We start from the raw sequence: 19,346 nt of genomic DNA on the forward strand, positions 1-19,346 counted from the left end.
GAAATATATTTAACGGACATTATAGTTGTGCAGTATTTTTATATTATTTATAATTTTATAACTTTATATACTCTCAAATACGCTTTAGGATTTTATCAAATTAATTAAATGTTTCTTGAATTGCAATACATTGCTAAAAAAATTTTTACGATTGAAAGTTTTATGAAAATTTTATGATTGTAGTGTTTATTTAAAATATATATAATATTAAACATTTATTATTGTTTAGGCACATAATAAAAATAAATATATTGAACTAAATATAATGAATATAAGAATTTATTATATGATAGAAATTATATATGATAAGAATGGAATTAATTCATTTAAAAAATTTTATAAAGTTTGAAAAAAAATAAGAGCATATAATCGATAAAAATAAATATCAAAAAATATATTAAAATAGGAATTATAAACAACATATTCTTTTCATTAAAAATTAATTTATTTTATTATTATTAAATATACAAAGACAAGTAATATATTATATTATTAAATATATGAAAATATTTAAATATAAACGAGAAAACTTTTTGTATAAAATAAAAAATTTAGTTAGGAAAAACAGCAGCATTAACGTACAAATTTAAGTGTTTATAATAATATGAGAAGAAGTAGAATTTCAAAGTTCTTCAGTCAATTATATAACAGGATGACTGAGGCAGCTAGTACAATTTGTATCATAATAATCATAAAGTTTTTAGTAAACAATAAAGTATCGGCGTCGAAATTTCACATAGATTGCTAAAGTTTAGAATTCTATCACTATTGCTAGAGTTAAAATAAATGAAAAACTGCAAGAAAAACCATGAAATTGAAAACGCAAGTTGTATGTGCTGTTCAGAGTCATAGTACGTATAGTTTCTTTTTTTCTTTCATCAGCACATGAAAGCCATATCAACGATGATCATGAAGACATATGTATAGCAAAATTTTAACAGTTTTATTACAGATTTCATTTTTTTTCGTTAATAAATTTTTACATGAAAAGTTTCGCCTACATTTCAGTCACTTTTGTATATTTTATATTTATTTTTTATATTTATTAATTTTATTTATTGTTTAAATATATAATTTTATTATATTATTATAATATATTTAAAATTAAATTTATATTAAAAATATTGTCATCATAAGATATTGTAATGTTCTTTCATTTTTTAATTTTCTGATTTTTATTTATCATTTTTTAATTAAAGTCCTATAATATGTGTAATTGTAAATATGATAATATGTGTAATTCAAGAATCACCTTTATGTTAATTTTTAAATTAAAATTAGGAAATTTTGGGTATTATTTCTTTGCTGAAGGTTTAAAAGAAAATGTTGTGAGAATATATAAATTTATCGGAAAATACCAATATACAATAATTCGATTTCTTTACATTAATACTTGTACTTTGTATTATAATAAAATAGAAATTTTCATATTGCAGCTAAAATTGTAATAAATAACAATTATATACGTATTATATATTGTATATATAAACAGTGACTCTCTTATATATCGTAAACGATGAACTCTCGATTATGCGATTTTATAATTATTGATTATCTCGATACTTCGCTATTTATTATTTTCTCATTTCAAATAGTGATACAACATACAGATTTCATAAATAAATAATAGATAAGTTTTAATTTTTTTTTATTACAATAAATTTTATAAATGGTCTTTGATTTATGTAATTTTCATAATTAAAGAGAAGATTAATTTTCTACTCGCGCTTTATAATCGAGAATCAACACTGTGCGTTTTGATTAAAACATTTCATCAAATAACCATAACCATTGGAATATAAATATTTCTTGGCAATATAGTACTTTGGGCGTGGAATTCAAAATCACAGAGAATCACACATCTCCGTATCAGTTTTACTCCAGTTCTTGTTTCTGCGAGAGAAATGTCCGTGTACGATAACTAAGGAAATATTCTCGATATATATTTTCGATCCATCCGAAAGGATCACGATACGATTCCACGTTCTCAGTCTCACAATTCGTGATTATTCATCATATCCAACTCCGTTTGATCATCCTCCGATATGTCGACGTCACCGTAACCCCAAACGTGGCTCCCATCGCCGCATCGATGCGCTCTGCGATGGATCATCTCCGGCGAGACGTACTTTCGATCGTAGGCCCAACCGATCCGTGCGAAAGTGTCAATAAAACCGGTAGTGAGATTGAATGAATAATCGCCTAATTCGCTAGTCTTATAATCCCATGGAAATACATGGTGATAATTGTGATATCCCTCGCCGAGCGATGCGATCGATACTGCGAAGTTCTCGACTGGCGAAATGTTCCTACGAATCATCATCAAATTACTTATCATTTGGAATTTGTATCATATGAAAATAATTTATTGGATTAAATAATTGCTAATTCTCGATCGTTCTATTATACGAGAAAATGACCACAGTTTTTTTTCTTGATAGGTTCACACCATGATTCAATACGTACTTGTCATAGGGCTTCTGTCCCCACAAGTGCGCCACGCTATTGACGCAAAAGGCTATGTTTAGATTTATGCAGAAGCGGAAATTGAAGTTCACCCAGAATGAAATCCATAATGATTCCGACCAGTAGTAATAAGGAACTATCACCGGAAGTCCAATGGTCAGAAGCGCAAATAGAGGTATGTACAATCTGCGAGATAAATTAAATAATATTATTGATCTCGATGTTACGTATCTGAGAAAGAAACAATGTAGTGAAGATTTCCTAAATCATATAAATATTACAAAATGATGGAGAGGTCTCTTTCTGATATATATATATATATATATATATATATATATATATATATATGTATATATACATACGAGGGTCGTTTGATAAATTTGGTAAAAAAGCAAGTAAAACACATTGTTTTGGAAAAAAATCTACGTTATTTCTCAACATAGTCTCCATTGAGGTCTATACACTTGGTAGAACGAGATCCAATTTTTTAACCGTTGAAAAAATAGACTGTCTCAAAACTTACAAAATACTCGTTGAATTTCACGGAAATTTACCAAACTTATCAAACGACCCACGTATATATCACTCCTATTCTCATATATTTTCATACATTTCACATGCTGAAAAAAAACGGTATAAATAAATGGTTGAATGTAAGTCAATAACCTTTTCTGCCACATAACTATGGAATCCGTTTCCAAGTCGCTCATGTCGATTGCTTTGCGTTTGGCAACGACATCGGGATGGGGTGTCGTAAAAAGCCACCCCACGTGCGCAAAGAAAAAACCTCTCCTTACGTCATGCGGATCCCCGTCGGTTTCACTATATTTGTGATGCACCCTATGGTCCAACGCCCACGTGTACACATCTCTCTGTATAAAAAGACTATTGTTAAAAAGAGTCCTTGCAAAAAATCGTTAACTTTCATGTTCTTCGCAGATAAATATATTACATATTCATATATATATATATGAAATATATATGAAAACATAAAAGATTCTTAAGTTTTTAAATTATACTTTTTTGAATTTGATAAGAATGCGGTTATAAATATCTTATTTTCTAACGATCCATTAACAAAGAAAACATTATGCAAAAATTATAGTTCTTATGTAAAAAGCTTACGTACTTGTCCTGTTATCGTGAACAGTAAGACTAGAAGCAGACGTAGAGGCCACTTTGCTTTGTAAGCCTTGTGCGACCATAATCTATGAACGCCAGCCGTAATGCCAAAGCCGGACGTATAAATCGTTATGAACACTATAATCATAAAAAGCACATATCCATCAAAATGTATATTTAAGACTATACACATGCGGATGATTAAAGTGGAGCAACGAGATTGAAGTATTCGAGGAGTCATTTACTAAGAATTGGATTTTACGCTTTTTCAATATTTGCAAATTTTTTTTTTCAATATGCAATGACTCCAAATCCTTGGCGCGCCCACACATATATGTGATAATATAATATTTTAAATCATTGCAACTCCCATTTTTCTCTTCATTATTTAGTATTCATATATACACACACATTCATAACTTGTTTTCTTATTTCAAATGTTCTCATATTTTCTGTTTAACGTTGATTTTTTTTAAGAAGGATAGACAATTTTCGAGGTTGATAATAAAAGTAATAAGCATAATAAATAAAATAAGTAACTGAGCTAAATAAATTGTGAGCGTTTTTTATTAGCATTCTTTTCTCGTGTTCTTCAATTACTTAAAACGTAAAGTTGTATTTGTTATGTCGTGGAACATGTTACCGCAAATATAGAAATCCGAGACACGGTATTGTTATCGCGGTTTACTTTTTCATTTTACGCCAGCAGGCTTACCGGCTATAAATGTCAAATCGAATACAAACACGTGCGTTCGCATAATCGTACATCCCGTTACCGTACTTTCGCCGTAATTTCATCGTATGCATCGCGCGTGGTTGCACCCTGTCATTCATTTCTCACAATGTCGTGCGTGATTCAAGCTCCGTAGAATGTGGGTAAGTTGTACGCGGCTATTGCGAATTTACTTGCCAGGCGCCCGGCATCTTGGCGCTTGCATATGCATGACGAGCTAGACTGATTTTTACGGCTATATCGATGAACATTTCGATTTATATGTGGGAAATTAACATAGCGAAAGAAAAAAATGCAAATTTACATTGCAATTAAGAGTTTAAAAAAGATATGACAACAAAGACATCAAGAGGGATTAATTTGTTTTTAATATGAATTTTTTTCACTATTTTTTTTATAAGATAATAAATAATTATGATAAAATAATTTTTAAATACTCAACGACCATTGTAACATATATAAAGTAATTTACATTTACTTACGCATAAAGTAATTTGCAAAGAAAAATTGTAAATATAACAGCTGAGACATCTACGAATTGTCTATTACGTGATTTCATTCAAAACAATTGTAAATGCATTGTAAAAATAACAGGTTCGTAGATAAAGAATAAATTGATATAGTTATTACCGGTATAATTATTTTATATAGTATTTGATAGTATTTCTTGGTATATTTCTAGTATTTTGTGTGCTTATGACGCCAGCGTTACAGTACTCTGACATTATGTATCGTGATTAATCGCAAACGATGCGAAATTACAGATGACTATCTTCTTGTGTCATTGCAATTAACAATAAATTAATATTTACTTCCAACATTCCCACATTTCAAGGATCATTCTAGATCAACACATGAAATAATTCTAACATCAATTCATGCATTATATAATAAAATTATTATAATTATGTAGTATTCAAGCTCGAATTATTATACATAATTATTATAAAATCATTAAAAAAAATTTGAATTTATAACTTAATTATATAGAATTAAAAAGTAAAATTCATGAAAAGATATTCTTATCAAAATTATGGTGCTGCGGTTAAAAAAAATATTCTTACAAAAAGCTATAAAAAATATTCTTTTCGATAAACGAGTCGATATTCGCACATTAAAGAACATTGAAATTGCAAAAGTTGGAAGTAAGCGACAGACGCTAAATGTATCAAGGAAATTTCTCTCACCCCATAGCGTCGTAAGCAATTTCGCTTGCGTAAGCACCAGGTACAGCCCATAGAGGAAACCAGCGTGAATGAAGATTTGCGCGCTGAGATCCAGCCACTTGATCCGCGGTACATATACGTCCTTGGCCGTTGACTCGACATCCTTCTGCGCTATCGCTTCGTCCACGTTCGCGATCTGTCGCCTCTTAAGCGTCGCGCTGTAAATCTCCATCTCCGGCGTGGTGCACATGATGGGCGATGTTTTCTCTTCGCCCGGCGACATTCTCAATGAAAACGCGTCTCTTCCGTCGCGTCTTCGTGATACTCTCGTAAGTACACCTGGGGACTATTTGTCGCCGATAAGCCCGCCGTCGATCTTCCGGCACGCGAATCGGCTCAACCGCTGCTCTGCATTTCAAGTAGCTTTCTCAAAGTTGGCCAATGCGCGTGACGCGATTTTGGTTGCGTTGTTCTATCACGTGGAAGTGATATAGGAATGAGCCTCGAATCAAATTTAATTTGGCACAAAACAATAATAAGCAGTACTCTGAAAAAAGAAATGTACATCGTTTAATATCTCTTTCTCGACAATGCGTCAATTGCATAAAAATAACGTCAGATTTGTTAAAAAATTTATTCTGAAAATAATGTCGAGAATATCTCTTATAATTTCACGTGGAGTAGCCTAAACTGGAATAATCTAAATCAAAAACAATCATATTTCAAAACATACTGATTGCTGATAATGTCACTGTAAGCTTATTCGATAAGATTATATGTTTCCAAGTATTCTTGAAAATGCGTTATCAAAAGATTATTTATTTTATTTATTCTACTATTATTATATAATATTAGATTATCATTGTTTCATCTCTCTCATTGTTTGTGCTTGTTCAATTCACTCGATCATATTTGATCAGCTGTGCACATTAATACAAGATTAACTTTTTATCATTATTAATTTTCAATTATTGACGTTGAAATTATCTTAATTTACAGAGCATGGATTATACGGAATCAATCTTAGTTTTTTTATAGTCACCAAATGTCTAACAATATTTTCAAAACTATATGAATATATGTGAATTCAAAGCAAGGTTGCTTATCATTAACACGTTACGTATGTTTCAGCATGTAAATCAGCCGAGCATAACCGCCAGAATGTTTTCCATGTTTAAACTATGACAAATACGTGATAATCTGTAAATTCTCGACTCAATACGTTAAATATTAAATAGATTACTAACTATTTACGAATAATCTTGCAGTTAACATGTTCGTAACACGAGTTGCACACGAATCAGATATTCATAAAATAGATAGAAAATAATAATTTGCAATATTACAGTGCATTACATTCATAATTCTCGGATAAATATATTGATAACCCCATGTATGTGTGATAACTATATTGATGACTATACTATTGATAAATATAATAATGACGTAAGTAACACGTGCACACATATGTATATGTATATAAAAGTATTTATCTAAGCACATACTGTACACTGTTTCTACGGTTCGTATTTTTATATAATCAAAATATAATACGATAAAAGTTAATATGTAGAATAGTTATATATAAGCTTCTTAAAGCGTATCATCAATTGAGTAATTAGAAAAATCTATTTATTGTTTTATCAGGAACGATATCCTATGAACAAATGCCGATATATGTTTCATATAAGTTTCTATCGCGGCACCAAATTGTATAACGGTATAAAAAAACTAAAATTAAAAAAACCAAACTCATAAAATTAAAATATAATGAATATACTTGGTAATCTAATTTGTAAGAGTGATAGCAGTAGAGCGATAACAGTGTAGTAAAATGACGCTATAGCTTAAAGCGCAGTAATGCTATACGTATTACGCAGGCATAGCATGTAGTAAAAATCAAGTAATTATTTCTCATAATAATAACCGACTATCACATATATATACATTTATAACACATCGTTATTCTTATAATTACAAGTTCATCCAATCTCAAAAAATACAGATTATAATTTTAAAATAATTTAAAATATTGAATCTCTCTCTTCATATCTCTCATCACCTACTTACGCAATGAAATTTTTGCAATGAATTTTCTCAACTAATTTTCTCACAAAGTGCGATTTATGTTTGTCAGAAAATCGCCCATATAACGATACAATATCCATTGATAATTGATTGACAATTATTCATCTGAACTTCAATGTCAAACTTCAATGACAAGAGAATCGATCCATCGATTAATAAACTTCAACTCGAAAATAATTCGTTGCGTCCTCTATCATATGTGTGAAATTAGACTATTTTAAATTTGCTAATGCTTTGTATATACATTTTTCCCACTAATAATAAATCTAAATTATTTAAAATATACAAAATTCTTATTATTGCACATACAAAAAAGTATGAGTGTTTATATTATTTATATGTTATTTATTTTTTTTTGTTCATGATATTATATTAATATCTCTTACACAAAATTATATAAAAAAATTATTACAATTTTGCATAATGTTTCAATATTAGAAAAATAATCATAATAATACATGGTTTTTTTGCAACAAAAATTATAGAATGTAGTTATTCAATACGATATATATTAATGGATTAAAATAAAATAGGATACTCTTATATCTATTAAATTTTGTTAAAACTAAGATTTAATTGCCACACAGCGTAGATGTAATACTTGAGCAGAAATGTTGCATCTTAGATTCATAAAACTTCTTATTATAAATTTTTCTTATAAATTTTTTTATTAATTTCAATTTCAAGAAAGAAGCACGATGCTCGAATGATCGACAAATATGAAGCAAAGAATCTATTGCAATTTAAGATTATTTATGATATTATATTAGAAAATGTATGAGTTTAAAGAAGAATTTGAAAAGCGTATACATAATTCCATAAGATATTAAAATAACGTTAATTGTAGCAATAATAATAAATTTTGAAAATTGTAGCATAATATAAATTTTATTATAGTTGATATGTATATACACTCAATCCTGAGAATTTGGATTTTATAAATATTTAAGAAAAAAGTATGTTCCCTATAAGCATACAATATTCCTAGGATATTGTAAATATTATTAACTAATAATATTCCTAAAATATTAAATATTATTAAATATTATTATATAAATATTATTAACTAATAATATTTATACAATATTTTAGGAATATTATGTCTTATAGGGTTTTCACGCGTCTCTCTTTCAGACCTTTTTCTTGTTGCCTAGATATTCAATCGATTGACGTTCTTGAGTGCTCTGAAGAACGAGCTGTTGCGTCTTGTCGCGTCGCAATAGCAACGTCCATGTTGCCAATAGTCATCAACATTCTCAGTATTCCGGTGGTTGTCATAAAAACGTTATGTGATACTTTTTTGACCAATCTTATATTCTGCTTACAATGCAGAGGTTAACCAAAACATGACAAAGAGATTTATGACAAGCGTGACGTAATCCACGCAAGCGATCCTCGTTCTATTTTACACTCATCTGTTAGATATTAATAATATTTTTTTATATAGTACGATTAATGTGCTGAACATCAATTATATCAATATCATTATATTATTACATTGGAAATGCGCACGTATATTCTCTGCAAAATTATAGTGATTGATTTTCAATTTATTATTTCTATATATAGATCATATACTATACAATGTAATATTATCGATTTACTAACGAGAACATACGATCAATAGACGAACTATCGCATAAAGTCGATTATATAGGACGTATTGCTTAGAGAGTGTTATCTATATAAGAACGCTTGGAGCTATAATAGAAGGAAGATAATAATGAAAAATTCTTAAACGAGAGTTTAATAATATTTTGAATAGATGTTAATAATGTCAAAAGACATCGAACATTTTTTAACATTTGGTCAATATCAATTTATGTAACAATAATAAGTTTCTCATTAAACTAATTTCTCTTATTGCTTACTTAAACTACTTATTTGTTCTACTCTTCAAATGTATTAAACCGACACAATAATGAAGACAAAATAATATTCTTATTAAAAGCGAATAAAATATAAGTTGTTTAAAATAATATGCACATTTGATAAACAAAATGATGCGGGATAAAAATTAAAATATGATTTTTTTCTCTATATCTTTCAAACTTGATATAAATACTATTTTTTATTATAGGATATTTAATATTTTAAAATTAAATATATATCTTGATAATATATCTGTTAATCTTGTAGATTTAAACTTAAATTTTAAAATTAAATCTACCTAAAATTAATTAAAAGACAAGATTTATTTGCATTTACGTTGTTTCTTAAAAAAATAAAAAAATAAAAAATTGTTTTCCGGTCTCTTTTAAATTCCATTTTAAATTATTTGTTCACTTTTCACATTTGTGATGTACAAGATCATCTACAAGATCATTCGTTTCAAAGAAACATAATATGCATCAAATTTGCATTTATTCCTTTGTATAAAGATCCATATAAAATTGGACTTTTTTCTTTTTCTCTTATTATCAGTGCATATCATTATTCAACTTAATTTTCATGAGATAATAGGAATTATAAAGAGTTAATTCTATTTTTGTTTTGTATGAAAAATTTAAGAAAGTTATCTTGAGTTCAAAAGTTTTCCGATCGACTTAATTATGTGGGCGTCAGACCAATCCCATTATGAGACCACTTTCGATCTATTTAGAATTTAAGGGTCAATTCATAGCATGTAGGAATGTAGACTTCGGAATTTGAATGTGCCGGAATTACATATCAATCTCCTTCTGTGCACAATAAATGTTGCACATGTAAGTACTATCTGAACAATAGAAATTTTGATGATCTTTTTTTGTATCTTTAATAGCTTTATTAATAATTAAATATACGGAAATAAACGACATTTAAATTATATTTTTTAATGTTTCTGGAAATAATAATTTAATGAATTTTTTAGCAAGCAAGAGTTCTCTCATCAAATCTAATCTGTTTTTTTATAAAGTTATATTTAAATATTTTTTAACATTTAAATGGAAAAATATATTAAAACATCATTATGCATAAAGTATATTATTCCTATTGATTTTAATTCCTTGAAAAATTATACTATGCGTGTGCGTGCATGTATATCCTATTAATTTTTTCACTTAAATATATATCTTTTTAATTTTTTTGTATTTCCATGAAGTATTACATATTTTGATAATTATTGGTACGAATAATATTTTCGCAAAATATTTAATAGAATAATTATAGATTTTAAAAAATATTTATGTAGACAATACACGCAATGTGTAATGTAATGATTATTATTATACGTGCGACATTAAACACAACTCGTTATCTAATTGCGAAAATTGATCCGCGAGATTCAGCAGCACGAATCGTGTGATATCTGCTGCTTGACAATTCCAAACAAATGCATCGCATACGATCGATATTTCCTCGTTCGCAAATGCGGTTTCAAATATCACACTTTCAATCTTTGACAATGATAAACGTATGTAGGAATATGACATTCTGTCGCAACGCGGTACTGTATTATTTCCTACTGACCTCCTTTTATTAGATATTATATTACTTGTTTTTTAATTCATTTAGTTGTTTGCGAAGTATTCATGTAACAATGGTTCAATGCCATTTTGCATCGCATTTTTGTTTTTATTTTGCCGGAATAATTAAACTAAATTATTTGAAAATTAGCTATTTTTAATTTTAATAATCATAAAAATTGAAAATATTTATTTTAGCCGATTTTTTTTTAAAATATATTATTTTATCATTATTATAAAAATTATTTTATATTTTATTATTTTTTTCTTTATATAATTATAATTTATATATGATATAAATTAACTATATGTATAATTTATATTGGAAATAAAATTATATTTTAAAGTTAGAAAGATTTTCGTGCCGCATACATACGTTATATCACCGGAAATGAGATAAATGCCTTGTTTCAGTGGCGCTATAGATTGTAAGTATGTACATATAAAGAGGGTTTAATTTTCTTATCAGTATAAAGTCATTCACATTCTCGCATTTCAATACTATCTATTTTGTATAATTTAATCGGTCTACTCTTAACATAATAAGTTATCTTGCTGAAGAATTCATGCAAAAATTATAAAATTATAAATTATAAGTTATAAAACACAAACAGACTTTATTACAATTAAATATAACAAAATTATTTTGTTTTTTAATCTGCTATCGACTAATTCAGTGAATCATTTCTCAGAAACTGATTCATTTCGTTATAATCGGAAAAATATATTTGGCATAGATTATGAAATCGAATTGAATCGATTAAGCGGAACAATTAAGCATATTACTGGGAAGTTAAAAATATTGGATAATTGCTTGTACAAGAAATTTCTTATCATATTATGATTATTTCTCGGGATAGATAACTATAATTCCATACACCTGTGCCTACATACACCTGTGCCTACATGCATCTTATCAGACGATAGCGAAGAAATAAAAAATCACGAAGATGATATAGATTGTACGTATAAGCATTGATACTCTGTTCTATGAATTAATCGCATAATGAATCATTATTTGAACTGAACGATGTTATAATCTTGATATGAACTCACTAATATATACATGTATTCACTCTTGCTGTCAAAGAAACAACAATGTACCTTATTTTGTAATAATAATATAGATTGTTTTTCGCAAAATATTTCCGAGGCTTATTATGCTATTAATTTTAGCATACATTACAGAATAAACGTTTTAAAGAATACTATAAAAATATCTCATATATATATATATATATATATATATATACATATATACGTATACATATATATATATGTTAACGAAACAATTACTGTAATTCTAAATTAATTGCGTCCCAGGTCTTAGGTATTGCTCAGTTTCCCATTTCTTGACATGCGTGTGGAGCATGTATTTTTGTAATGAACTATAAATAACATCGTGAAGAGTGTTCACCGGAAGAGTGAATGCGAGTTCTTTTCAATTGAGGAACTGTAATAATCTAAGATGGCTCTCTCGCGTAGCGCAACAATTTCATTGGAAATTCACTGCTATGAAACGATATATGCACAGGGTGTGTCATCGACAAACTTATCTTCTATATCTGTATATATCCTATAATCACATTATCTTGTTTTGAGAATTATATACCTATTCATATAACAAGTAAAAACGCAACTTTTATAATTAAAATGATAAAAAATAATTTAATTTGCAATGTAAAAAAAAATTATTAACATTTAGATAATAAGAATTAATTAAATATAATCACGTAGAACTAGGTTTACTGATAAACTTTGATCAGTCTTCCCTTGTGTGATAGTGATTGAGAATTGAGTAAGGTAATAAATAAGAAGTATATTAATTCTTATAATAAAAAATGTATCACTTTGTTTTTGAATTAGTTCCAGTTATATATATATATATATATATATATATATATATATATATATATATACATATATGAAACTTGAAACTTTGTCATTTTTTTCTAATATCTCATTCTAAATTATTTCGATATTTCTGTATAAAATTCGACATAATATAAACTATTATAATTAATTTTTATAATTTATTGCTTTGTTATATCTCTAATTTCGCACCGATTAAATTATGGATTAATCTACGCAGTCAATTAAAGTCAAATGATATAAATAGCAATGAGATTAGTATCAAAGTAGCATCCACAGTTTGATATAGGTAGTAAAGTTATTTGATTAGGTATGCGACGACGCATAAAGTGACGTGATAGTTGAAAAATTGACAGTGAAATGAAAAAATGGACTTGCAAATACATCATTCTGTCGTTTCATTTATCTCATTGGACGTTAAATGATTTTTTTAAAATAAGACATTTAACGCGATTAATTAATAAGACATTTAACGCATTAATGATCAAAGTCGATAAAGAATACAACTTGATTGGGCTCTTCAAATCAATTTCGCAATGTGCTTTAAATATATTTCTATCATATAGCAAAGATTTATTGTAAATAATTATTAAATTAAAAGACAAACAAAGTATAACAAAATATAATTTTCTTCGTGAGAGCAACAAAAAGAAAAACTGTCCGCATAAATGACTTTTTTGCCAGAAAGTGCATTTTTTTCATAAAATTTTTTTCTCCAATATATGTAAGATAATAATATTAAATATATTTATGTAATATATTTATGTAATATGTTTTAAATTTTTCCGCTATATGAGTGAATTTTACAAAATACATATTAGACTCTAATGTAATAAAAGATAATTAAAAGCGCACACACTATTATTTTCGTGACGAGAGTGCATTAAAGCAAGAAGTGTAAATTAGATAATCCTATTCCACGCGCTTTCTCGCAATATTGTCGCGATCAATAGACGAGAGAAGTATTGTTGCAAAAGATAGGCGTCATGATGGCAATTTAAGTCTACAATTCACGAAGTGACCCAATCCATCCGTAGTATTGTCTTTGTTTCATTTGTAACCGCGTGCGTTTAATCGGAATTTAGTTCACGGTCGAATCATTCTTCATTCTGTCTGTTCTCATTGTCGAAGAACTTTTTAATAATATCTCGAAGTATCTTCAAACAAATTTGCGAAAGCTATATAAAAAAGAATTTAAAAAATGATTTTATCACGTGAAATAAAAGCACACAAGTAAATTCAAATTTAATGCAGTTATTAATGAGCGGAATATTTAAAAAAAAAACATAATCGCTTATAAAACTTGTTGTGTAGAAGAATTTTAAAATGACATGAAAAGAAGAGGAGAGAATGTGCACTCTTTTTAATTAATTAAATTAATTTATTAAATAACAAAGAAACATATGCTAAGATTTTAGTATTATCAGTCGTGTATAAGTTTAGGAAAAAGTGCAAATTCATTCGATGAATCTTATATTTAAATCTAGGCCTATTATTACATATGTATGTACATAAGACATATAACAAGCAAGTGCCTGTCATGGTTAAAAAATATTTCAAAATCAACTTATGATGAATCATAAGAGACATATAAATCAACGAGAGTATCATAAAAATTAACCAAATTTTATTTTTTAAGATAGAATTAAAAAAAAATCTTCTTATATAGTTTTCAACTCTAGCTAACACATATCAATTTTATTACATTTTTTTGCAAAAAATAATTATATTATTTTAAAATAATTATATTATTTATTAAGCTCTAAAGACGTCTAATAATTCACGACAGAATTCATGACAGAATTCATGATAGAATAAAATTCATAATTTTTTCTAAATTCTGTTGCAAATTATAGTATTCATTTGAAATATGTTTTGATTTTTAATCAATTTTAATTGTTTCAATAACCAATAATTGATACTTTTATGATCACTTGCTTGCATTTACTCATTTTCATGATTTAATAAAAATATGATATAAATGAATAATTTGATAATTATTTATGTCGTTATAGATAAAAATTTACGCAAACTTAATTAACAAGGCAGTGAATTATAATCTTGCAAATTATCAAATATTGTTTATTTTTTATTGACAAGGTTATCTGTCGATACACCAAAAATGACGTCAAATATTTATAAAATGGAATTTTAAATATGCATCATCCTATCTTCAAACTTTTTAGCCATCGATTGATAAAAATTATTTTCATATTTATCTATTAAATCAAAATATAAATTTATACAATAAATGGAATTAATGATATCACATGAATAAACATGTAAATATGATAAAGTTCGGGGTTAAAACTACATTTTTATTTTTAAAAGATTAAGAAGCATACGCTTCATCATTCGTAGATCAATTATGGAATAATTAATGAAACTGTCACGTGATTCTCTGTTAGTTATTCTGTAACATTTTAATCTTATCTTTTGAAAAACATCTTTTGATTACAATGATGTTTAGTAAGTAAGTAATGTAATGCTAAGTATAATAATTGGTGACTTAAACTATATGCATAAAGAATACGAATATGTATAATTTTATTTTGACTGGATCTTCAGAAATATAATCATTGCACGTAAATATATTGAAATTAAAGAAAAATTGATTAACATTATATTAACAATAAAATAAAATAATTATATTGGAAATAAAAGTGATGCGTAATGATCTTAAGGATTGTTCAGAAGTCAACTCACAAGATCATATGACAATATTAAATAGCGGGATATATGCTTTCACTTTCAGACTTAATACTTTCAGATTTCTACCTACATAATACTTCTTCATTTAGTGGAAATAATGATGAAAAAAATATCTAGACAGTAAAAAAATATCTAGACTATACAGATAATTATATATACCACACATGTGGACATGCTGTTCTTTTGAAAATCGGATAAAATGTTGAAAAAATCTACATTGTATTTATACAATAAAAATGATTTGAAAATATATATTATATTGAAGATCGATTATTTCTCAAATTTATCGGAAGAAAATGATTGCATCGATATCGATTAGCAAGATAACTTAACGAATCCCTTATTTTAATCTTTAATGTAAATTGATAATTATTTTTTTTTCTAAAATTATATATATGATAGCACATGAAAATTTTTCAAACAAACTTTATATTTATAAAGTGAATATAGTCAGTTTATCGTCAAGTAATAATTATTATTACAAGTTTATCATAAGTATAAATAAAATAAATGTTTGAAGCAACATCTTGTAAAATAAAAATATCAAATAAGAAGTATTTATCAAATCATATTGAAAAAGAAAGAAATAATCTAAGAAATAATCAATTCTCAAAGGAAAATAATATTAAAAATTAAAAATAAGAAGGGTTAACAGTCCGTATAGTAATAATACAAATTTAAAAAAGAAAAGGCTTTTGGACCGTGATGGGTGGTAGTACAAAATAGTAATTAAGAGTTAAAAACGCAAAGACAGAGCACTAAAGTTGAAAAGTGATTTAATAAGCAAAAATCTGTCAGAGCAAAAAAATTATTAAAACATACATTTTAACAGACAGACAAACGCACGTTTCAATCTTCTACAGATCCTTTTCAATATTACACAACTTATAAAAATATAAACGCTAAACTTAAAACAAAGGAGGACCTTAATAACGGTCTAATATTATTAAAATAATATTAATCTTTTAGACTGGCAGATATTCATGAAATATGAATTGTGTAGCCATGACATGATTGTGTGCATTGAATTAAAATTAACTGAGATTTGATTGATCTTTCGTTCCTCTATAAAGACAAAATGATAGAAAGAAACAAGAGGAAGTTTAAGAATCTCACTTGACTTTAATTATTTATTGCGATTAAAATTCCTAGTGAATATTACAATTTAGGGTCGTTAAGAAGTCTGACGTCAGGCATGCCTCGATTCGCCGTAATGGATGATTTATGGAATGGTTAAACGGTCGACAATGTTTACTTATTATGTCATTTGCAATTTCGAATATATACGGAGAAACATCCCTCATTTGCGCCGAGTTTACTTTGTGGGATTACTAGATATATCTTAATCTCTCTTTCATGCGTACCTTTCATGTCTTACCTGCCGATACATAAACGACGAATTGTTAAGCGCATTAAAATACACGGTGTGTGTATGTGTGTCATGTTAATAGCGAGTTACATGAAAAAATGTGAAATAACATGAAAATAAATTGTATATAATACATAAATTACTGGGATATTCATTCCTCGAACTTTAGATAAGATAATTGACTTGAAATATAACTATCTAATAATTTCAAAATCTGCAAATGTTTTTGCCGATTGCAACATCTATCATGCCTCAACGGATATGACGCGTGAATATTATCCGAATATTTCAACGATTTGCAGCATTTGTCAAGTGTACGTCGTATGTAATCTTAACTGTATCTTATTCCCTATCTAACTGTATCCAAATCGAGATTCCGGGAGCGGCGCACTTACCGGCAGAATATAACGTGACTTTCCTGTTCTTCCTCTCTCGTATGACTTAACAAGATATCACGGATCCTTCACGATAACGCGCTGTAACGATAAATCCATCTCGCGGATTCAGATCTCTGGTTCAGTTTTTATTCGGATTCGTAACTCAAATGCACGTAGTTGTATCGTCTTGCTCGTTATAAACGTATGCGAAATTCCAAACATCAACGACATCAGTTGTTTAAAGGATGAAGAGTCAATTTTTGTAGGGCATGATGTATAAACAAAGAAGCGATCCGCAAAATTGGATCATCGTTTTTAGCGACACGTGCCGATCAGCTGTTTAAAGACCGTCCGTTCGCGGCGTCACTGCGATTAAAAGACTCCGAATTTGACACCCTCTCGGAGATATATCCCTCGTAATTTAAAAAAAAAAAAACATACAATTTCTCTCATTCTATCGCCTCGCACGCATGTATTCGAGATTTTTGCCGCCGTGTTTTTGCGCGTTTTAAAAACGGATCGAATTAAATCGCAAGCTGTTGATAAGAGTGTCTTCACCAATGCGCCGATACTCACCGGTAGAAAATTCCGGAGAAAAGCCGCGTCGACTTCCGACAGGACGCGCGCACGAATGCAAACTGAGCGACAAGCCGGCTTCACAATCCCCCGTTTCGGAACATTGCCAGCGGCATCGTAATCGGCGCCGACATAGCCGGATTCCTATCTCTTCTGTTGCAGATGGCGCACCATGAAAATACACGAGTTCAAGTAACAATAAAAAAAAAGAAAGAAGGAAGAGATTACGGTTAAAATATAGTTCTAAAATATAGTATGTATATATCAAAAGAATTTGCACATTCGTGCATATCAAAATAAACAATAAAAATTATAAAAAATAGAGAATAAGAGAAACGATATGACTTATTCATCATCGTTTTCAATACCTTTATTATGCCCCTGTACTCTCGATTACTTGTAAGACACTCAGGTATTACGTATAGACTAACGCATGGATTAAAATACGAACGCGTTCTTTTGAAGTCATGAAACAATTTTGGAGTATTCGGCGAAAGAAAGATGATACTCTTTTTTTTTAAAGATATACAAATTAAAATATAATTCTTTTTTTTAATTTATATCTTTTTATACATTGAAATTATTTTAAAGAGATTTTTACTAATTGTAAGCTTTTTAAATTTTGGAACAGAAGTTCACATTTTGGAGTAAAACATGTGGAAAAAAATTAAAATAGATATAAAACATAACATTAAATTTAGCTTTACGAGATGTAAATATATAGCACAATTTTTCCATTTATTTTTAAAGTAAAAATTAAAAATTTTAATTTGAAACACGAAGATATTTAATGTTTGATTATGCCCCTGTATTCCCGACTACTTGTAAGACATCCACGTATTACACATAGCGAACATATTCCTTTAAAGCCACGAAACAATTCTGGAGTAATCAAAGAAAGATGACTCTTTTTTTCTAATGATATTATCTTATATAAATTAAGATATATAATTTTTCCCCAAATTATGCATTTTTATATCCATTAAATTTTGAAGAGAAGATTTTTACTAGTTATAATTTTTTTTTAAATTTGGAGCAAATTTACATATTGGAGCAAAATCCTTCCATCTTTTTAATTTAGTAAACATTAATAGAATTTCCATTTAAAATATAATCATGATGATATTTAATGTTCAAATTATACTTGAATTAATAAAATGATTAAAATTTCTTGCATTAATTTTATTAAGAAAAAATTATATCTTATGTTTGTAAAATACACATATAAGCATAATATTTAATATAAATTGTACTTCGAACAAGAAGATAAACCTAATATATACTTAATTGAAAGAAAAATCGATTTATCTATTTATCTATTTATTGATATATGTGGTCGGTATTATAGCGTGCATCGTGACGTAGATTAAGAATGACATGATAGTTTCAATCAATATTGCATGTATCTCGTATTGCAAA

The 19,346-nt window shown here is 27.8% G+C and overlaps 1 protein-coding gene across 2 annotated transcripts; it reads right to left on the bottom strand.

The window, feature by feature from the left end:
- Positions 1-1,652: 1,652 nt before the first annotated feature.
- On the bottom strand, positions 1,653-18,062 carry LOC105256920 (acyl-CoA Delta(11) desaturase). 2 transcript variants are annotated; one of them, XM_011267201.3, is made up of 6 exons: positions 17,928-18,062; positions 5,509-6,034; positions 3,596-3,726; positions 3,133-3,338; positions 2,467-2,652; positions 1,653-2,309 (listed from the first exon to the last, which is right to left on the bottom strand). In XM_011267201.3, exons 2-6 carry the CDS (start codon positions 5,768-5,770, stop codon positions 1,994-1,996), a joined length of 1,101 nt encoding a protein of 366 aa, XP_011265503.1. In that variant the 5' UTR covers positions 5,771-6,034; positions 17,928-18,062; the 3' UTR covers positions 1,653-1,993. The 2 variants fall into 2 exon arrangements, with proteins under 2 accessions (XP_011265503.1, XP_011265504.1); XM_011267202.3 differs by lacking the exon at positions 17,928-18,062 and adding an exon at positions 17,370-17,865.
- Between the last annotated feature and the right edge of the window lie 1,284 nt (positions 18,063-19,346).

The sequence above is a fragment of the Camponotus floridanus genome, unplaced genomic scaffold, assembly GCF_003227725.1.
Source record: "Camponotus floridanus strain SB8 unplaced genomic scaffold, Cflo_v7.5 scaffold246, whole genome shotgun sequence".
NCBI lineage: Eukaryota > Metazoa > Arthropoda > Insecta > Hymenoptera > Formicidae > Camponotus > Camponotus floridanus.